This window comes from Gnatocerus cornutus, chromosome 6, assembly GCF_029298725.1.
Source record: "Gnatocerus cornutus isolate USDA-ARS CGAHR chromosome 6, icGnaCorn1.1, whole genome shotgun sequence".
NCBI classification, from domain to species: domain Eukaryota; kingdom Metazoa; phylum Arthropoda; class Insecta; order Coleoptera; family Tenebrionidae; genus Gnatocerus; species Gnatocerus cornutus.
Window position 1 is genome coordinate 2,154,204 of NC_142238.1, and position 23,386 is coordinate 2,177,589.

The window sequence follows — 23,386 nt, forward strand, 5'->3', positions numbered from 1 at the left end:
AGTATTATTGCTAAAACAATCTCAGTGCTTAGAGGACTGCAAATGGAAATAAAAATTAATATTTTAGGACGAATTTGGTACTTCTAGAGTCATACCATTTTAGTCGTTTTAAGTTAAAAACTGGGGATTCTAGAGGGTTGAAATTTTATATATTTTTGTGGTGGACTTTCTAGTATTATTGCTGAAACAATCACAGTGCTCAGAGAACTACAAATGGAAATAAAAATTGATATTTCAGGACGAATTTTGTATTTATAGAGTCATGCCACTTTAGTCGTTTCAAGTTAAAAACTGGAGACTCTAGAGCATCGATATCTTACATATTTTTGTAGTTAGACTCATATCATCGCTAAAACAATCTCAATGCTCTTAGTGCTACAAATTTATATAAATAATAATTCAGTACAAATTCAGCTTTTCCTGAGTCACACCAGTTTTCTTGTTCCAAATGCTCTAGAATGTTGAAATTTCAAGTGTTTATGTGTTTGGATTTTCTATTGTCAATTTTAAGAAAATTTCAGTGCTCAAAGTAGTACAAATTGTAACGAAAATTAATAACATATTTTAGGACGAATTTAGTTTTTTCTGAATCACTTTTCTTTATTCGTTACAAATTAGAAACTGAAGACACTAGAAGGGAGAAATTTTGCATGCTTAAGTATTTAACTTCCTAGAATAATTTCTTTGATATTCTCATTGCTCAGGAATTCACTAAAATTTTCCACGTTATTTGAATCCGCTCATTACAATTTTGTAGCCAGAGCATCTAGAGCATTGAAATTTCGCACGTTCACTTATTTATAGTTTTCGATCCAATCTTCTCTTAACTCATGGAAATCCAGAACAAACTTAGGATAATGCGTTGCGGGCATAATATTCTACTTGATGGAATATATTCCAAAGTAATACAGTTAAGACAACCCAGTGCATGTTAGTAACTCAATGCGCCCCGATTAAAGCATTAAATGGAGCGCGCTTAGATTTATGCGACCACATCCGTCCATGGTGCACATATATAATTCTCTCCTTTGGATTTAGCGTCCTTCTAGAGGCCTCCATTTAATTTGTCGACATGTGTCTTTAGATTTATGTAGGGACTTTCTGTATTTACTATGATGTATCTGTTTTGTTGCTTTTGTGCTACGAATAATTCACGCAATTTAATACAAAATCGCCCAACACTAAAAGGTAAACTTTTCGCTACTTTTTCTAGATTTCTCCTAACGCAAACATTTCTTAAAGTTCCTCTACCATAATTAACTCTTATTAACTGTAACTTTCTGTGTTTTTATTTCCTCAAAGGTCAAAATTCTTTCAATCCTTCTACTTTGTCTACATTTTCTTGTTTTTTTGTTTAAATTTTGTTTAAACGTTCTTTTTATACGTATAAATTTGTACTACAAGATCAATGTTTATTTCTTTTTGAGGTAAATTGCAGTTCGAAGTATATAAGTCCCACTTTCCAATCGACCAGTACAGATTTGCACAGAAAGACGCGACGCCAAGTGCAAAATTTAGTATGACTGACTTTACCCTTTTTTACTGAGTGGCCCAACAACATTTTAAAATTTGACTTTATAGGCAATCTTTCTACTTCATCTACATTTTATTGTTTTTTTTAAGTTTTGTTTAAACTTTCTTTTCATACGTATAAATTTGTACTACAAGATCAATTTTTATTTCTATTTGAGGTAAATTGCAGTTCGAACTATATAAGTCCCACTTTCCAATCGACCAGTACAGATTTGCACAGAAAGACGCGACGCCAAGTGCAAAATTTAGTATGACTGACTTTACCCTTTTTTACTGAGTGGCCCAACAACATTTTAAAATTTGACTTTATAGGCAATCTTTCTACTTCATCTACATTTTATTGTTTTTTTTAAGTTTTGTTTAAACTTTCTTTTCATACGTATAAATTTGTACTACAAGATCAATTTTTATTTCTATTTGAGGTAAATTGCAGTTCGAACTATATAAGTCCCACTTTCCAATCGACCAGTACAGATTTGCACAGAAAGACGCGACGCCAAGTGCAAAATTTAGTATGACTGACTTTACCCTTTTTTACTGAGTGGCCCAACAACATTTTAAAATTTGACTTTATAGGCAATCTTTCTACTTCATCTACATTTTATTGTTTTTTTTAAGTTTTGTTTAAACTTTCTTTTCATACGTATAAATTTGTACTACAAGATCAATTTTTATTTCTATTTGAGGTAAATTGCAGTTCGAACTATATAAGTCCCACTTTCCAATCGACCAGTACTGATTTGCACAGAAAGACGCGACGCCAAGTGCAAAATTTAGTATGACTGACTTTACCCTTTTTTACTGAGTGGCCCAACAACATTTTAAAATTTGACTTTATAGGCAATCTTTCTACTTCATCTACATTTTATTGTTTTTTTTAAGTTTTGTTTAAACTTTCTTTTCATACGTATAAATTTGTACTACAAGATCAATTTTTATTTCTATTTGAGGTAAATTGCAGTTCGAACTATATAAGTCCCACTTTCCAATCGACCAGTACTGATTTGCACAGAAAGACGCGACGCGAGTGCAAAATTTAGTATGACTGACTTTACCCTTCTTTACCGATGGGCTTTCACAGTGGCGCAACAATATTTTAAAATTGAGTGGCCACTAGATGAACAAACGACGATTTCCCCAAACGCAAACATTTCTTAAACTTCCTCCACTATAATTGGCCAACATGTGTCTTTAGATTTATGTAGGGATGCCCTTATTAACTGTAACTTTCTGTGTTTCCCATGATGTATCTGTTTTGGTCCGAATTCAGGATTAAAGCGAGATTTACGACTTTCCAGGTCTGAAATCGCCTCGACCGGCTTGACCATCTCAGCCCCTCAAGAAGCCGGCAAATGGTCTCTGTGGGCCTTGACCGTGTCCAGCAACGGGTTACGCTTCTCTTCGTCCGTAAAAGTCCAAGTTTTCCGACCCCTGCAGGCGGAATTCCATTTACCTCCCAGTTTGAGAGTTCGGGAAACTTTGGAAGTCGACATTAAGATCGGGAACAACATAAACTCCTGTATGGACGTAAGTGGTTTGAAATATCTCACGGGTTTTAGCACCAGGAGCAAAAGGGGATTAAAGGGACGGAGCACCTGGTGCTTCGGTTTTACCACTTTTTTTATCGCAAGGGCTTTTATCAAATTATTTGACTTATCCATCTGAGATTTGGCAAATTGAGAGATCTCGAGCTACTTTTTCGATTGATGTTTAATTGAATGGTTGCACCATAGCTCCTTGAAATGACCGCCTAAAACACCCTCTGTAAATCTATTTTGGTCAACATCCAGTTTATTTCCCAAGTGAATTTATGTTAAAGGGTCTTATTTGAGGCAGAATTTCAGTCCAAAACTGTCTTTATTTTTCTTGTACGTCAACAAATAACTGAATTGAAGGCGTTTGAACAATCTAGAGGAAGTCACTAATAATGTACAAGATCTAAAAAAGAACTTAGAATTCAAAAAGTATGTAGAAAAAGTCTTGGGAATTTGGAATTTAAAGAATTCCCCCGAATCTAGAGACAATTTAAGCACATTAGGAGTTCTAAAGAGTTTCTGAAAAGAATCTCTGGCTGAACTTCAGAAAAACCGAGAAAAAATGTACGAAACTGAAGAATATCAGGAGTCTAAGAAATCCAAGAAATCTAGAGAAACTATAAAAATCGAAGATTTAGAAATAGAATCTGGAAAGGATAAAAAAGATTTTTAGAAAAAATAAAAAAGTGAAAAAAGTGAGGATCTACAAAGGGTGTAAAGATAATCTATAAAAACGAACGAAAAGCTAAAGAAAATCCAAAAGAAATGTAAAAGAAAGACAAAGTAAATGAAACCTCTAAGGAGAATTTAGAAACAAAGAATTCAAAGAAAGTTTAAAGTGATTCCTAAAATGAGAAGAAAGACGAGTTTAAAGTCCTGATAAAATCGACATAGACATGAACGAGAGCGCAAAAAATTACGGAAAAACAAAGATTCCAAATAATCTCAGAATCCAAAACATTCAGATAGTCCACATCAGGTGAACAAAATCGAAAAAATTGAATTTAAAGAATCTGTAGAATCTCGATAGAGTTTAAAATGGATGAAAAATGATTCTACAGAGAATGTTAATGGAATTTATAGAGAACATAGGAAAAGTGAAAGTTTTGCATGAAATAAGCGAATTTCTCTAAGAATTTTGATGATTTCGTGCAGATTTCTACTGTTATCTTGCAATTCAGCTGTTGAATCTTGATAAAAATTGGTGGTTTTGTAGATTTTGAGCTCTTCTTTTTCAATTCAAGCTAGAAAACTTCGAAAATCAGCGAGAAATCTTCGTTTTTCATGAAATAAGCGAATTTCTCTAAGAATTTTGATGAATTCGTGAGATTTCTACTGTTTTAGACAACATTTAAACATAGAGTTTAAAATGGATGAAAAAATATTCTACAGAGAATGTTAATGGAATTTATAGAGAACATAGGAAAAGTGAAAGGAATATGAAGACAATATGCAAAATATCTAAAGATAGTCAAGAGAGAAATAAAAAAAAAGGATAAACCGGACAAAAATTGAAAGAATCTAGACAAATTGAAAGAGAATGAAACTTGAATTGACAGGCGATTTACAGGGAGAGAAATTAAGAAACGACCAAAAAAGAATCTTAAATTAACTGTAAAATTTCCTTTAAATTCACCATTTTTCAATTCACCTCTGACTAGAAACGTTAATTGACAGGTAACAGCTCTTCTTGCCCTGAGCGAAGGCGCCCAGTTCTTGAGTAACGGACTCCTTTACGTCACCGAAAGACTCCGATTGGGACCTCACGGCGCTACTTCTCTGGTTGTAAGACTTTTGGTTACAACACCAGGTCTTAAGAACATGACAGGTAAGCAGGAAACTGCAACCCCGCGACCGGTAAAACAGGACCTTTTTTCAGTCGAAGTGAACGGTTACACGAGCCCCTCGTGCGAAGGAGTGGAAAAGCCCGGAAACACGTCTTTAGCCGGAGCCGTCCTTCGTTCCGCAACCATCAAAGTTTTTCCCGAAGGAATCGTACGGACGGACACTGAGAGTGCTTATTTTTGCGCAAACGGTAAGTTATCTCATTGCAGTTTCCCCTCATTACAGGATTTCCCTAAGAATTTTGATAATTTCGTGCAGATTTCTGCTGTTTTCTTGCAATTTAGCCCTTGAGTCTTGATAAAAATTGGTGGTTTTGTAGATTTCAAGCTCTTCTTTGCGAATTCAAGCTAGAAAACTGCGAAAATCAGCGAGAAATCGTCGGTTTGCATCGAAATAAGCAGATTTCTCTAAGAATGTTGATGATTTTGTGCAGATTTCTGCTGTTTTCTTGCAATTCAGCCGTTGAATCTTGATAAAAATTGGTGGTTTGGTTGATTTAGAGTTCTTCTTTGCGAATTCAAGCCAGAAAACAGCGAAAATTTGCGTGAAATCGTCGTTTTGCATCGAAATAAGCGGATTTCTCTAAGAATTTTGATGATTTCGTGCAGATTTCTGCTGTTTTCTTGCAATTCAGCCGTTGAATCTTGATAAAAATTGGTGGTTTTGTAGATTTTGAGCTCTTCTTTGCGAATTTAACCCAGAAAACAGCAAAAATCTGTGAAAAATTGTTGTTTTACTGTTTTGCAGTAAATAAGAAATAGAAATAAGCTGATTTTACTAAGAATTTTGACAATTTTGTGCAGATTTCTGCTGTTTTCTTGCAATTCAGCCGTTGAATCTTGAGAAAAATTGGTGGTTTAGTAGATCTCGAGCTCTTCTTTGCGAATTCAAGCCAGAAAATGCCGAACATCAGCGAGAAATTGTCGTTTTAAATCGAAATAAGCGGATTTCTCTAAGAATTTTGAGGATTTCGTGCAAATTTCTGTAGTTTTCCTGCAATTCAGCCGTTGAATCGTGAGAAAAATTGGTGGTTTAGTAAATTTCGGGCACCTTTCTGCAAATTCAAACTAGAAAACTGCGAGAATCAGCGAGAAATCATCGGTTTGCATCGAAATAAGCGGACTTCTCTGAGAATTCTGATGATTTCATGCAGATTTCTGCTGTTTTCTTGCAATTCACCCGCTGAATCTTCATAAAAATTGGTGGTTTTGTAGATTTAGAGCTATTCTTTGCGAATTCAAGCCAGTAAACGGCAAGAATTCGTCGTTTTGCATCGAAATAAGCGGATTTCTCTAAGAAATTTGAAGATTTCGTGTAGATTTTTGCTGTTTTCTTGCAATTCAGCCGTTGAATATTAAGAAAAATTGGTGGTTTTGTCGATTTCGAGTTTTTTTTTTGCGACTTCAAGACAGAAAACGCCGAAAATCAGCGAGTAATCATTTTGCATCGAAATAAGCGGATTTCTCTAAGAATTTTGATGATTTCGTGCAGATTTCTGCTGTTTTCTTGCAATTCAGCCGTTGAATATTAAGAAAAATTGGTGGTTTAGTAGATTTCGAGTTTTTTTTTGCGAATTCAAGGCAGAAAACGCCGAAAATTAGCGAGTAATCGTCATTTTGCATCGAAATAAGCGGATTTCTCTAAGAATTTTGATGATTTTGTGCAGATTTCTACTGTTTTTTTTGCAATTCAGCCATTGAATATTAAGAAAAATTGGTGGTTTAGTAGATTTCGAGCTTTTCTTTACAGATTCAAGACAGAAAATTGCGAAAATCAGCGAGAAATTGTGCGGATTTCTTTAATAAATCTGATGAATTTGTGAGATTTCGGCTGTTTTCATGCAATTCAGCCGTTGAATATTAAGAAATATTGGTGGTTTAGTAGATTTCGAGCTCTTTTTTGCGAATTCAAGCCAGAAATTGGCGAAAATTAGCGAGAAATCGTCGTTTTGCATCGAAATAAGCGGAATTCTCTATGAATTTTGATGATTTTGTGCAGATTGCTGCTGTTTTCTTGCAATTCAGGCGTTGAATCTTGATAAAAATTCATGGTTTTGTAGATTTCGAGCTCTTTTGTGCGAATTCAAGCCAGAAAACTGCGAAAATCAGCGAGAAAGCGTCATTTTGCATCGAAACAAGCGGATTTCTCTAAGAATTTTGATGATTTTGTGCAGATTTCTGCCGTTTTCTTGCGTTTCAGCCGTTGAATCTTGATAACAATTGATGGTTTTTTAGATTTCAAGTTCCTCTTTGCGAATTCAAGCCAAAAAACGGCGAAAATCAGCGAAAAATCGTCGTTTTGCATCGAAATAAGCAGATTTCTCTAAAAATTTTGATAATTTCGTGCAGATTTCTGCTGTTTTCTTGCAATTATGCCGTTGAATCTTGATAAAAATTGGTAATTTTGTAGATTTCGAGTTCTTTTTTGCGAATTCAAGCCAGAGAAAACAGCGAAAATTAGCGTAAAATCGTCGTTTTGCATCGAAATAAGCGGATTTCTCTAAGAATTTTGATGATTTCGTGCAGATTTCTGCTATTTTCTTGTAATTCAGCCGTTGAATCTTGAGCAAAATTGGTGGTTTAGTAGATTTCGAGCTTTTCTTTGCCAATTCAAGGCAGAAATCGCCGAAAATCAGCGTGAAATCGTCGTTTTGCATCGAAATAAGCGGATTTTTCTTAGAATTTTGACGATTTCGTGCAGATTTCTGCTGTTTTCTTGCAATTTAGCCGTTGAATCTTGAGAAAAATTGGTGGTTTGCTAGATTTCGAGCTCTTCTTTGCGCATTCAAGTCAAAAAACGCCGAAAATCAGCGAGAAATCGTCGTTTTTCATCGAAATATGCGGATTTTTCTAAGAATTTTGATGATTTCGACCAGATTTCTGCTGTTTTCTTGCAATGCAGCCCTTGAATCTTGATAAAAATTCATGGTTTTGTAGATTTCAAGCTCTTCTTTGCGAATTCAAACCTAAAAACGGCGAAAATCAGCGAGAAGTCGTCGTTTTGCATCGAAATAAGCGGATTTCTCTAAGTATTTTGATGATTTCGTGCAGATTTCTGCTGTTTTCTTGCAATTCAGCCGTTGAATTTTGATAAACATTCATGGTTTTGTAGATTTCGAGCTATTCTTTACGAATTCAAGCGAGAAAACGCCGAAAATTAGCGAGAAATCGTCGTTTTGCATCGAAATAAGCGAATTTCTTTAAGAATTTTGATGATTTCGTGCAGATTTCTGCCGTTTTCTTGCAATTCAGCCGTTTAATCTTGAGAAAAATTGGTGGTTTAGTAGATTTCGAGCTTTTCTTTGCTAATTCAAGTCAGAAAACGGCGAAAATCAGCGAGAAATCGTCGGTTTGCATCGAAATAAGCGGATTTCTCTAAGAATTTTTATAATTTCGTGCAGATTTCTGCTGTTTTCTTGCAGTTCAGCCGTTGATGGAAATAACCGTGTGTTTAATTTTAGAAAATCTGGTAATTTCCACCGCCGACAAGTACAAATACGAATGGGTGGCCGCCCCCCGCAACCACGAAGGAATAGTCCTGGAGCTGAAAGCGGGAGCATCAAAGCGAATCGGGCCGATTCACATCGCTCTAGCTGAGAGCCGTTCTCCTTCAGATAAGATGTATCGTTTAACCATCGGTGATGTGGACAACACGATTACATGGATAGGCCGCGGAAAACACGGTAAATTATATACAAAGTGATCAATTAAAGTCTTTGACAGTATCGGGGGCTCAAATAGAAAATTCACATTCAGACTACTAATTAGGAATTCTTCTACTTTAGACTATGGAGTTCAATTAACAAGAGTGGAAACTCCAGGAATTTTATCCGAGGATGAATGGTCCACATACTGGATCACGTGGGAGAAAAACAGTATCGCTTTCGGGAACGGGTCGATTCCTCACAACAATACTTTGCTCAAGTGGAGAATGGACAAGAAGATTAAAATACAACAAGTGGGTTTCGCGTCGTCCTGGGGAAGCTCTGCAGAGTTCAGGTAGAGCTTTTGTCTTTTTATAAGATAAATTGGTAGTTAGAATATTAGTTAAGCTAAAAATTGTTGATGGAATGAAAATCTTAATCAAATAAGAACGTGGAAAATATATTTTCTAAAAAATGAAAAAATTCTAAAATATTAGTGTTGTTTCTTACAATTTGAAAATATCAAAATTAAAGAATTAAGGTCTAAAATTTTGTAGACCTGAAAATCCAACAAATTTTCAATTTCACGAAATTAATATTTAATATTTTTTAAGTTCTACTTTACCTTCTTCTTATACTTTTCCTCTAGTTGAGTAATTATTTGTATGGTCTTTTGGCTTATCTAAATTGACTCTCAGATTTTCTTTTAAAGTTTTTTTTAGTTATGAGAATCTGAGAATCCGATATCTTAATTTGATCTTTCTTATTTTGAATTTTGAACACATGAAAAATTCTTCAAAATTTAGATTCATTTACAAACAAAATTTTTAAAATTCGTTTTTTTTGTCCTAAATTTTTGAAATTCAGAGCAGTTAATAAGAAAGTCTCGCGTAATCGCAAGGTTAAGTTTTATTACTGTAACATTAAAATTGTCAGAATACAAGATACAAATAAAAAAATGTTAGACTAACTTTTGACTTAATAAAATAAATAAAAATTTCCAAAATTCTTCTTTTTAAATCTAAATTTTTGAATTTCTGCGCAGTCATTAAACAAGTCTCAAGTAATAAAAAGATTAAATTTTATTACTGGAAAATTAAAATTGTTCGAATAAGAGGTGTATATGCAAACATGTTCAAAATATTGACTAATTATGGAATAAAAATTTCCAAAATTTGTCTTTCTTGATCTACATTTTTGAAATTCGGCGTAGTCAATAAGCAAATCTCAAGTAATATAAAGTTAAAAATTCATTAATGTAACATTAAAATTGTCCGAATAAAAGATTCAAATGAAAAAATGTTCGAACTTTTGACTCATTTTAGAATAAAAATTTCTAAAACTCGTCTTTTTTTATTTAAATTTTTGAATTTCTGCGCAGTCATTAAACAAGTCTCAAGTAAAAAAGATCAGATTTTATTACTGTAACATTAAAATTGTCCGAATAAAAAGTGCATATGCAAAAACGATCAAAATTTTGACTAATTATACAGTAAAAATTTCAAAAATTGGTCTTTTTCGTTCTACATTTTTGAAATTCGGCGTAGTCAATAAGCAAATCTCAGGTAATCAAAAAACCATACCACATTAATGTAACATTAAAATTGTCACAATAAAAGATACAAATGAAAAAATGTAGAACTTTTGCCTAATTTTAGAATAAAAATTTTTAAAATGGAGTTTTTTTCGATCAAAATTTTTGAAATTCGGCACAGACATTAAGCAAGTTCCAAATAATAAAAAGCCAGATTTCATTACTGGAACATTAAAATTAACAAAATTAAAGCTGCAAATAAAAACTGTCCGAAATTTTAATTATTTTAATTATTTTAAAATTTCAGAAGGAACATATTCTAAATTTACTTTTTTTCGATCTAAATTTCAGAAATTGGGCGCAGTCAATAAAAAAGTTGTAATTAATCGCGTCCGATAGTCCGAGATAAAATTTAAAAAGTAGAACCGTTTATTAATAAACGATTTTAGCGTCGAAACTCCTGATTCTATAAAAATTAATAACACGCAACAAGAATCTCAACGCAATAAAGGGACGCACAAGTTTGAGCTGGTAGCATTAACAAGATCGATGTAACTATTTGGAAGAATGTCAGTCGTTCAAAGTTCACCACATCATCAATCTACTAAACTTAAGGAGGAGACATGAGATAAATTGCCATGGACAACCTATAAATAATTGGTTTCATATTTCGCTGAAAATATATCTTTGTGGATAAATACATTTATCAGGTTTAATTATGATTTGTCCATTACTGCACGATTTTGCGGGCGGTCATTAATCTGTCACGTCTACAGAGTGATTCGACAAAATTAAATAACGCGAGATTAATTGAATCAAGTTTCAATGTAATTTCTATTATAATAAATCATTTGTTAATACTTCATTAATAAACGATTAATAAACTCGTCTTTTTTGTCTAAATTTTTGAAGCTCTGCGCAGTCATTAAACAGGTCTCAAGTAATAAAAAACTCAAATTTTATTACTGTAACTTTAAAATTGTCCGAATAACTGGTGTTTATGCAAAAATGTTCAAAATTTTGACTAATTATAGAGTAAAAATTTCTAAAATTCGTCTTTTCTTGTCTAAATTTTTGAAGCTTTGCGCAGTCATTAAACAAGTCTCAATTAATAAAAAACTCAAATTTTATTACTGTAACTTTAAAATTGTCCGAATAACCGGGGTATATGCAAAAATGTTCAAAATTTTGACTAATTATAGAGTAAAAATTTCCAAAATTGGACTTTTTTGTATTACATTTTTGAAATTGGGCGTAGTTAATAAGCAAATCTCAAGTAATAAAAAGACCAAATTTTACTAATGTAACATTAACATTGTCAGAATAAAAGGTGCAAATAAAAAAATGTTGGCACTTTTGACTCATTTTTGAATAAAAATTTCTAAGACTCGTCTTTTTTTGTCAAAATTTTTGAAGCTCTGCGCAGTCATTAAACAAGTCTCATGTAATAAAAACATCAAATTTTATTACTGTAACATTTAAATTGTCCGAATTACAGGTGTATACGCAAAAATGTTTAAAATTGTGACTAATTATAGAGTAAAAATTTCCAAAATTCGTCTTTTTCTTTCTATATTTTTGAAATTCGGCGTAGTCAATAAGCAAATGTCAATTAATAAAAAGACCAAATTTCATTAATGTAACATTAACATTGTCAGAATAAAAGGTGCAAATAATAAAATGTTGGCACTTTTGACTCATTTTTGAATAAAAATTTCTTAGACTCGTCTTTTTTTGTCTAAATTTTTGAAGCTCTGCGCAGTCATTAAACAAGTCTCAAGTAATAAAAACCTCAAATTTTATTACTGTAACATTTAAATTGTCCGAATTACAGGTGTATATGCAAAAATGTTTAAAATTTTGACTAATTAGAGAGTAAAAATTTCCAAAATTTGTTTTTTTCGTTCTACATTTTTGAAATTCGGCGTAGTCAATAAGCAAGTCTGAAGTAATAAAAAGACCAAATTTCATTAATGTAACATTAAAATTGTCGCAATAAAAGGTGCAAATAAAAAAATGTTGGCACTTTTGACTCATTTTAGAATACAAATTTCTAAAACTCGTCTTTTTTTGTCTAAATTGTTGAAGCTCTGCGCAGTCATTGAACAAGTCTCAAGTAATAAAAAACTCAAATTTTATTACTGTAACATTAAAATTGTTCGAATTACAGGTGTATATGCAAAAATGTTTAAAATTTTGACTAATTATAGAGTAAAAATTTCCAAAATTCGTCTTTTTCGTTCTATATTTTTGACATTTGGCGCAGTTAATAAGCAAATCTCAAGTAATAAAAAGACCAAATTTTATTAATGTAACATTAAAATTGTCAGCATAAAAGGTGCAAATAAAAAAATGTTGGCACTTTTGACTCATTTTAGAATAAAAATTTCTAAAACTCGTTTTTTTTAATCTAAATTTTTGAAATTCTGCGCAGTCATTAAACAAGTCTCAAGTAATAAAAAGATTAAATTTTATTACTGTAACATTAAAATTGTCCGAATTACATGTGTATATGCAAAAGTGTTCAAAATTTTGACTAATTATAGGGTAAAAATTTCCAAAATTGGTTTTTTTTGTTCTACATTTTTGAAATTCGGTGTATTCAATAAGCAAGTCCAAGTAATAAAAAGACCTAATTTTATTATTGTAACATTAAAATTCTTTTTATTCTTTTGTTTAGCCTTTTAATTTTCTTTTCCATTTCTTTTTTTTTTTCATTAATCTGTCACGTCTACAGTGTGATTCGACAGAATGAAATAACGCGAGATTAATTAAATCAAGTTTCAATGTAATTTCTACAATAATAAATCATTCGTTAATAATTCATTAATAAACGATTTTTCCAGAATCTGGAATTTTAACGAAGAAGCCGGCTTCTCCCAAGTCCTCCACTTAGACACCCCAAAATCAGTCGTCCCCGGTTCGGAATGGGGAAAGCTCCTCGTCACAGGAGGCTTAGCTTTACCTTCCATAAACAAGAAAATCGAAGGTGGTGGCCTTTCTGGAGCTTTAGCCGCTTTGACTCCCCTCCTAACTTTACAACACCTCGGCAAAAAAGCCAACAAAACCGAACGGATGGAAGCTTTACAGAGTCTGCCTGGAAACGTAAGTATCGTTTATTAATAGCCATCATTAATAAACGATTTCCTCCAGATCCAAGCAATTCTTTCGTATCGCAAAGTAGACAACTCCTTCAGCGAGCACCAAATGCTGGGCAGCCACACCAACACTGTCGCTATTTTAGAAGCCTTGACCCAAGTCCAGTCGTACTTCAGTGTCGATCCTGATCTGATCCAAGCCATTAAACGCTGGGTGCAACTCCGCCAAGAAGACGACGGCCGATTCACCCCACTTCCTGCAGACATCAAATTGTCGAAACATGGAAATATGAGCGGTGAACACGTCATTGAAGTTACGGCTGAAACTCTCATCGCGTTGTACAACATCGGTGTTGAAAGCGACGCAGATGCCGATACTCTCCAAAAAGCGAAGATTTTCCTAGAGAACAGCCTTCCGAAGTTGCAGACTCCGGAAACAATAGCTGTGGTGGCGCTAGCTCTAGTTCTAGTTCGCAGTGCTACCGCCTCCTGGGCCATCGAGAAACTAAGAAACGTCTCCACCACTGAAGACGGTGAATTCGGGTGGCCACATTTCATCCCGCGAAGAGACGCAGCGGATTGGTTGTACGAATCGGAAGCTGAGAAGACCTTCAAGGAGCCTTTGGCGACGACTTTGGACGAGTACAGAGCGTCTCTTCATGCGCTATCGACGTTTTGCATTCTTGGGGATTTGAAGTTTGCTGAGAGTGTGGCGAAGTATCTCTTCTATCGGTCACACATGCTGGATAAGCACCCGGAGATGCTATACAAGGCGGTGAAGATTTTCACTCAGTATGATCTATTGGTGAAGGACAGACATCGTGCTTTGACTGTGTCTTTGGCGACTTCTGGAATGGAGCTTACAGATACTTTGGAGTTGAGAGGGGAGAAACCGTCGCAGACTCTTCATCTGCCAAGTCTTCCGACGAAGGTTTTCGTTTATGCTACTGGAGCTGGCTGTGCCACTATTCAGGTAAGACATTCTCTCTTTTAAATTGTTTTTTTTAGATTGCTCTTTGGATTGTTCTTTACTTTTAAGATTTCAACGTTCTGTTTTAGTTTTAGTATCTCGCGTACATTTTCCTTTCTATCTAAATATTACTTTACTTTTCTTCTTTAGACTCTACCTTCTTCTTCTTCTTCTTCTTTTGTTTTGCCTTTTAATTTTCATTTCAATAACTTTTTTTTTGTTTATATTACCTTTCGTACACTTTTTTATATTGGGTCTTTTACATTGTTCTTTAAATTCTCTTTAAGATTTAGCTTTAGATTTATCTTAATTTGAGCCTTACATTCGCCTTTTACATCATCTTCAGATTTTTTTTCTTTTAGATTCTCCTTTAGATTTTATCCATATTCCATATTTTACCACTACTTTAGATTTTAATCTCCATTCCCCTTTATTACCTTGTTTATCTGCTCCTTCATTTTCTCCCATAGACTATTCTTTAAAGTTTTCTCACCATTTTTCTTTTTATTGTCCTTCATTTTCACATTTAGATATTGTTTTTCGTATAGATTCGTCTTTCCATTATGTTTTATTTTTACGTATTGTCTTTTATATGCTCTTTAAGATTGACCAGATTCTCCACAGGATTCTTCTTCATATTCGCCCTTAACTTTTTCTTCAAATTGTGTTTTGCACTCTCCTTAAGTTTTTCATTAAAAGTCCATTTAATTTTTTCATTTGCTCTTCCTTTAAATTCTGTTTTACTGCCTTCTGAAAATTCTCCTTTAGTTTTTTTTAAATGTTTTTACATTATCCATTGGATGTTCTTTACATTTTACAATATAATTTTCTTCTAAATTTCTTCAAATCTCCATTTTTTCTCATCATATTTTCTCGTCGTGATTGTTTATTAAGTTACTTTTTAGACTTTATTATTTTCTCCCGTCTGTAGTTTCTTTTCTCTTTTAGATTTTTCGTTAAAGATTTTTTAAATTTTCGTTTAAATTTTGTCTTAGATTCTGCTTTAGATCTTCGTTTAAATTTTCTCTTTTTCTTTCAATTCCTTTCTATATTTTGACCTCCAGATTTTCCTTCAGGTTCTTTAGATTCTTCTTTAAATTTATTTTTTGCATTTCTTTTAAATTATCCTTTAAATTTGCTTTGACTTTTTTTAAGATTTTCCTTTAGTTTTTGCCTACAATTTTTTGTTAAATTCTTCAGTTTTTGATTAAATTGTACTTTGGATGCTTTAGATTCATCTTATTCTTGTCCTTTATTTTTTCATTTACATTATTATTTTTAAATTTATCTTATTTTTTTTCAGTTTTATTGTTATACTCTTTCTTGAATTTTTTTAGGATTCCTATTTCGGATCTACTGTAGATTCTTTTCTTATAGGTTTTTCTTCTAATTTGCCGTGTGATCTTCTTTGAAATTTCCTTTCAAATTGTGTTTTAGATTTTCCATCAGGATAAACTTTAAACTGAGTTCTCCTTTAGGTTTTTCGATTGGCTTTCATAGTTTTCTTTTAATTTTCTTTTAGCTTCTTTCTAATTTCTTTTTTTATTTTTTTATGCGCTTACCCTTCTTTCTCTCTCTCTCTCTCTCTTATTCTACAGCTTCTGCTAGATTCTCTTGTAGACTCTTGTTTATTTTCTCTTTTTTTAGATTCTCCACTAGATTTATCTTTAGATTGTTCGCATCTCCTTGAGTTTTTTCTCTCAGATTCCATGTTGGCATTTTATTTTGTTATTCCGTTCAATTTTTGTCAACTTTAAAATTTTCTTTGAGTTTTTCTTTATATTGTCCTTCATCTGCTCCTTTAGATTTTAATTGCACGTCAATAGGTCGGTGTCAGTTTTAACTTTTCTTTTATTTCTTTCTTTAATTTTATTTTATTGCTTTCTGAAAATTCTTCTTTGCTTCTCTTCAAATTTTCCTTGCATTACCGTTCATTTCCCAACTTTTAATTCTTCTTTACATTCTCCTTTTGATTTTCTCATAGATTTTTCAATAGTAATATGTTCTTTAGATTTTATTAATTTTCCTCTTTAGATTCTCCTTTAGATTCAAGTCAACTTTAGACTGCCTATTAGATTCTTTTGTAGACTTTTTATTGTTTTTTCTTTCGTAGATTTTCCAGCAGCTTCTCTGCAATTGCAATTGAAATTTGAAAAAATGATTTCGTGCAGATTTCTGCTGTTTCTTCCGATTCAACCGTTGAATCTTGATAAAAATTGGTGCTTTTGTAGATTTCGAGCTCTTCTTTGCGAATTTAAGCCAGAAATCGTCGAAAATCAGCGAGAAATCGTCGATTTGCATCGAAATAAGCGGATTTCTCTAAGAAATTTTATGATTTCGTGTAGATTTCTGCTGTTTTCTTGCAATTCAGCCGTTGAATATTGATAAAAATTGGTGGTTTTGTAGATTTCGAGCTCTTCTTTGCGAATTCAAACCAGAAAACGGCGAAAATCAGCGAAAAATCGTCGTTTTGCATCGAAATAAGCGGATTTCTCTAAGCAATTTGATGATTTCGTGCAGATTTCTGCTGTTTTCTTGCAATTCAGCCGTTGAATCTTGATAAAAATTGGTGGTTTTGTAGATTTTGAGGTCTTCTTTGCGAATTCAAGCCAGAAAACGGCGAAAATCAGCGAGAAATCGTCCTTTTGCATCGAAATAAGCGGATTTCTCTAAGAAATTTTCTTTGCGAATTCAAGCCAGAAAACGGCGAAAATCAGCGAGAAATCGTCCTTTTGCATCGAAATAAGCGGATTTCTCTAAGAAAATGATTTCGTGTAGATTTCTGCTGTTTTCTTGCAATTCAGCCGTTGAATATTGATAAAAATTGGTGGTTTTGTAGATTTCGAGCTCTTCTTTGCGAATTCAAACCAGAAAACGGCGAAAATCAGCGAAAAATCGTCGTTTTGCATCGAAATAAGCGGATTTCTCTAAGAAATTTGATGATTTCGTGCAGATTTCTGCTGTTTTCTTGCAATTCAGCCGTTGAATCTTGATAAAAATTGGTGGTTTTGTAGATTTTGAGGTCTTCTTTGCGAATTCAAGCCAGAAAACGGCGAAAATCAGCGAGAAATCGTCCTTTTGCATCGAAATAAGCGGATTTCTCTAAGAAATTTTATGATTTCGTGTAGACTTCTGCTGTTTTCTTGCAATTCAGCCGTTGAATATTGATAAAAATTGGTGGTTTTGTAGATTTCGAGCTCTTCTTTGCGAATTCAAACCAGAAAACGGCGAAAATCAGCGAAAAATCGTCGTTTTGCATCGAAATAAGCGGATTTCTCTAAGCAATTTGATGATTTCGTGCAGATTTCTGCTGTTTTCTTGCAATTCAGCCGTTGAATCTTGATAAAAATTGGTGGTTTTGTAGATTTTGAGGTCTTCTTTGCGAATTCAAGCCAGAAAATGGCGAAAATCAGCGAGAAATCGTCCTTTTGCATCCAAATAAGCGGATTTCTCTAAGAAATTTTATGATTTCGTGTAGATTTCTGCTGTTTTCTTGCAATTCAGCCGTTGAATATTGATAAAAATTGGTGGTTTTGTAGATTTAGAGCTCTTCTTTGCGAATTCAAACCAGAAAACGGCGAAAATCAGCGAGAAATCGTCGTTTTGCATCGAAATTAGCGGATTTCTCTAAGAAATTTGATGATTTCGTGCAGATTTCTGCTGTTTTCTTGCAATTCAGCCGTTGAATATTGATAAAAATTGGTGGTTTTGTAGATTTCGAGCTCTTCTTTGCGAATTCAAACCAGAAAACGGCGAAAATCAGCGAAAAATCGTCGTTTTGCATCGAAATAAGCGGATTTCTCTAAGCAATTTGATGATTTCGTGCAGATTTCTGCTGTTTTCTTGCAATTCAGCCGTTGAATCTTGATAAAAATTGGTGGTTTTGTAGATTTTGAGGTCTTCTTTGCGAATTCAAGCCAGAAAACGGCGAAAATCAGCGAGAAATCGTCCTTTTGCATCGAAATAAGCGGATTTCTCTAAGAAATTTTATGATTTCGTGTAGATTTCTGCTGTTTTCTTGCAATTCAGCCGTTGAATATTGATAAAAATTGGTGATTTTGTAGATTTAGAGCTCTTCTTTGCGAATTCAAATCAGAAAACGGCGAAAATCAGCGAGAAATCGTCGTTTTGCATCGAAATTAGCGGATTTCTCTAAGAAATTTGATGATTTCGTGCAGATTTCTGCTGTTTTCTTGCAATTGTAATCTTTTGCAAAAGTAATCCTTTAGATCTTTTTTCTACTTTTTTGTAAGAAGATTCATGAAATTTTATTTTAGATTGTTCTTTAACTGTTCATTTATAATCTCCTTTCCGTTAAATTTAATCGTTTTCTTTGAATTCTTCTTTATATTCTACTTTTTTTAATTATTCTTTACATATATTATGTACTCGTTTTTTTGTTTTTGCATTATATTTTCATCTTCCTTTAAGTGTATGGTTAGATTTTTATCAAATTTTATCTAAATAGTGTTTTTTTTTATTCGCATTCATCCGGAAAACCGGAAAATTAACAATTAGAGAATTTCAGAATCTAAGAATCAGAATTCTATTCGATGTTTTTTTATTCCAGGGCAAAGTCTCTTACTCCACATACTCCGTGAAGAACACCACCCCCTTGCTCGAGCTCTGGTCCGGCGTCATTCAAGAAATCCTCCCCGACCGCAGCTCCGTCGAAGAAATCGAAGGCAAACTCCCGATGCTAAAACTAAAAACATGTTTCCGGTGGAAAGGCAAAACCCCATCCGGAATCTTACGCCTGGAAATCTCACTATTCTCCGGATACGAACTAGATACTACCCCGCCCCAACTGTTGAACCCCCCCGAAGACATGTCCGAAATGCAACACAACTTCCACGACAATGAATTATGGTTCATCTTCGCCAACGTTTCAACACAATGTCCAGTTTGCGTCCAGTACATGGCCAGAAGCGCCTTTGTGATTTCCTCTCTCCGTCCAGGATACGCTAAGATTTATCCCGCAGGAAGACAGGACTTGTCCGCGGAAATCTTCTTCCACACTCAGATTGGAAGCAACTTGCTGAAGTCGATCACTGAGGACGATCTCATTACGTGGTTCGGGAAGAACAACACGAATCGCAACAAACCGTTCTTTTACATACCGGAGAATTGCATCAGAGATGTTACAACCATAACCAGCACTGTCCATACCACGACCGATAATTCCCCGGTTCCTTCTCCAAAGCTGGAGGTGTTGAGTGTGGCGACTTACACCATCAACGTCGATAACGACTCCATCCCGTTGAACGAGCGCAACAAGACGGCGAAGTTGCCCTCCACCACCGCTCCAACGAAAGTGAAGTTGCCGACCGCCACCAAAAGCGACAGGATGATCGAGGAGAATCTCATCGCGATTGATGACAAAACGACTCCTCCAACTTCGACTTCAACGACTTCCACTCCGGTTAAACACGTCAATACGATGCTGCAGAACGTCCCGGATAAGTACATGGAGAAGCACGCAGAGGGGGTCCCGGAGGAGTCGTTAGCGACGTTCGCTCCAGAAATAAAAAATGATCAATACGTGCTTCTGGATAAGGAGGAGCTGTGGGGAATGTTGAAAGAAGTGGTTTATGATCAATTACGAAAGAAAACGAACTCCAAGATCGTGGATGGGGAAAAATTACGAAGTCAAGGCTTCACGTAATTATGTTAAAGTAATTCATTATGACGTGTTGTGATTAGAATTAATTAATGATCTCGTTTTCGATTTGTATATTGTATATAACTCTGAAAATTGTGCTGGGTTATTGATCGGAATGCAGATACGGGGTTTTCACAAAAGAATGTAACAACAGTTAGAAACATTTATGGAAGCCCTGTAGACTCAACCACAGTTAGCAATATTTGTAAGTGTCTTTGAGTATCAAAATCAATTACACAATCAACAATGCCGTAATTTTATGATATGAAAGTGTTTCAAACACGTACACGTTATTCATAGGGTCGTTCCGGGTATAGCGCCACATTTAAAAAAATGTGAGCTTTTTTCTCGATTTTTTCTTTGTAGGTACTTTTCTCTAACTATCGTTTCTCGTTTAATTTTGATAAGAAATCTAATCATAAAATATCTGTTTGTTATATTTGCACTAAAGTGTAAAATCGTTGATTAATGGACTCCATTAATGCACAGTTTCTCTTCTCTTTGCGCAAATGTAAGAACCGAGATATGATAATTGTACGTGTACATAAAAAGTGTAAATTATCCGCCCATTAATTATAAACTGAAAATTACTAAAAATGGTAATTATAAAGTTTAAATGTCTGCTGTCTCTAGACGTTAAGAATCTCTTGTTGTAAATAAAGCGCAAATCATTTTTATAAATGTGCCAAATCGCTCACTTTTCATTAACATTGTAGACAAATCGCAGAAACTAAATGATTTCATCAGAAAATAACGAAACCAAAATAGTACTTTATGTATCAACTGCGTAAAATACAAGTTTTTCGTACGAGTATGTTTAATACAGTTGACACTTGTGATTCGTTATTTTCCGGTTGTTTCGTTGTTATTTTTTACTGTTGTACCTGTATGATTTACATGTTTAAATATGTACACTCTGTTGCCAATGCTGACTATAATATAAAGTAGTGTTCTGCAAGTCTTTAGCTGTCACATGTACCCAGAAAACATCGAAATTTTGATAACCTTGTCATTTCGAATCACTGTATATAGAAATGTTTTTATCATTTTGATAATCTTATTCGCCATTTTGCACCGATTTTTGTATACTTTACAACATGTCACTGTTTCATTGAATGGTGTAACTGATAAGTATTTTAGATATCTAAGCTGCTCACAAGATTAGAATTAGGAAAAAATGATATACATATTATTTTCACAGTAATAATAATAATGCTTCAGCAAAAGTTATATAATGCATTTTAGCTCTATTTTAAATACAAATTGTACGTATTATTCATGTCATATCAATGTTGTATTGATTGGTTCAATAAATTATGATTTTTAAATGTGTGCTTAGTTTGATTCAAATCGTTGATTAATGAAGTCAATTATTGTGATTTTACGGGCATGTAATCGGTAGTTTGTACGTATTTTTTGACACTTGAGAACCAACGAATATGAAAACCTATGTTGATCAGTAGAAAACCTGAAATTTTGAAAGACTGTAAAACTTTTCAGCAATTTAAAAAATTAAAAATCTGAAAACTTTCGTATTCACGAGCGTACTGGAAATTATGCCCATCCAGAACGCAACTTAGAATTTATGGCCATCTAAGTAAACATACCGGTGTTCATAAAATTATGCCCATCCAGAACGCAACTTAGAAATTATGCCCATCCAAGTAAACATTTCGGCGTTCTGCCCATTTGAGTCAATGTACCGGCCTTGTGGAAATGATGCCTTTCTAGAGCCGAACTTGAAAATTATGCCTATTTAAGTAATCACAGCAGAGTAGCGATTTGGAAACTATGCCTATCTAGAACGCAACTTGGAAATTATGCCCACCCAGAATGCAACTTATAAATTATGCCCATTCAAGTAAACATACCGGCGTTCTGGAAATTATGCCCGTCTAGAACTCAACTTGAAAATTATGCCCATCCAGAACACAACTTAAAATTTATCTCAATTCAAGTCAACATACCGGCGTTCTGTACATTATGCCCTTCCAGAAAACAATATGGAAATTATGCCCATTCAAGTGAACATTCCGGCGTTCTAGACATTGGCCCATTCAAGTCAATATAACGGCGTTCTGGAAATGATGCCTTTCTAGAACGCAACTTGAAAATTATGCCTATTTAAGTAAACTTTTCGGCGTTTTAGAAATTATGCCCATCCTAAACAAAACTTGTATTCATAACGAAAATTGGAAATTATGTTCATCCAGAATGCAAATTAGAAATTATGACCAAACAAGTAAACATTCCGGCGTTCTGGACATTATGCCCATTCAAGTCATTATACCGGCTATCTGGAAATGATGCCTTTCTAGAACGCAACTTGAAAATTATGCCTACTTAAGTAATCACAACAGCGCAACCATCTGGAAACTATGGCCTTCTAGAACGCAACTTGAAAATTGCTCCCACCCAGAAATGCATCTTGACAATTATGCCCATTTAAGGAAACATACCGGTGTTCATAAAATTATGCTCATCCAGAATGTAACCTGAAAATTATGCCCATCAATGTAAACATACCGGTGTGCTAGGAATCATGCCCGTCTAGAAGGCAACTTGAAAATTATGTCCATTCAAGTCAATATACCGGCATTCTGGAAATGATGCTTTTCTAGAACGCAACTTGAAAATTATGCCTATTTAAGAAATCACATCAGCGCAGCGATCTGGAAACTATGCTCATCTAGAACGCAACTTGGAAATTATAACCATTCAATTGAACATACCGGTGTTCATAAAATTATGCCCATCCAGAATCCAACCTGAAAATTATGCCTATCTACGTAAACATACTACGTAAACATACCGGCGTTATGGGAATTATACCCGCCTAGAACGTAACTTGAAAATTATGCCCATTTAAGTCAATATACCGGCGTTATAGAAATAATGCCTTTCTAGAGCGGAACTTGAAACTTATGCCTATTTAAGTAATCACACCTGAGCAGTAATCTGGAAACTATGTCCAGCTAGAACGCAACTTGGAAATTATGCCCACCGAGAATGCAAATTGTAAATTATGCCCATCCAAGTAAACATTACGGCGTTCTGGACATTATGCCCATTTAAGTCAATATACCGGCGTTCTAGAAATGACGTCTTTTTAGAACGCAACTGAGTAATTATGCCCATCCAGAACACAACTTGAAAATTATGTCCATTCAAGTCAACATACCAGCGTTCTGTAAATTATGCCGTTCCAAAAAGCAAAATGAAAATTATGCCTAGTTAACATTCCGGCGTTCTGGACATTATGCCCTTTCAAGTCAATTTACTGGCGTTCTGGAAATAATGCCTTTCTAGAGAGGAACTTGAAAATTATGCCTATTTAAGTAAACACACTAGCGCAGCGATCTGGAAACTATGCCCACCTAGAATGCAACTTACAAATCATGCCCTTTCAAGTGAACATACCAGCGTTCTACAAATTATTCCCACTCAGAACGCAACTTGGAAATTATGCCCATTCAAGTGGACATACCGGTGTTCATAAAATTATGCCCATCCAGAATCCAACCTGAAAATTATGCCCATCTACGTAAACATACCGGCGTTATGGA

The 23,386-nt window shown here is 34.1% G+C and overlaps 1 protein-coding gene across 1 annotated transcript in view; it reads left to right on the forward strand.

Moving 5' to 3' along the window:
• The window catches only part of LOC148172209 (C3 and PZP-like alpha-2-macroglobulin domain-containing protein 8), a 213,599-nt gene extending 192,451 nt beyond the window's left edge, over positions 1 to 21,148 (forward strand). Inside the window, exons 13-20 of the mRNA XM_088038839.1 lie at positions 2,832 to 3,060; positions 4,746 to 4,896; positions 4,948 to 5,103; positions 8,374 to 8,595; positions 8,698 to 8,911; positions 12,937 to 13,195; positions 13,244 to 14,161; positions 18,729 to 21,148. Of these exons, the coding sequence (XP_087894965.1) occupies positions 2,832 to 3,060; positions 4,746 to 4,896; positions 4,948 to 5,103; positions 8,374 to 8,595; positions 8,698 to 8,911; positions 12,937 to 13,195; positions 13,244 to 14,161; positions 18,729 to 19,823 (3,244 nt within the window). The 3' untranslated portion in view covers positions 19,824 to 21,148. The remainder of the gene's footprint in view (positions 1 to 2,831; positions 3,061 to 4,745; positions 4,897 to 4,947; positions 5,104 to 8,373; positions 8,596 to 8,697; positions 8,912 to 12,936; positions 13,196 to 13,243; positions 14,162 to 18,728) is intronic.
• The last annotated feature ends 2,238 nt before the right edge of the window (positions 21,149 to 23,386 follow it).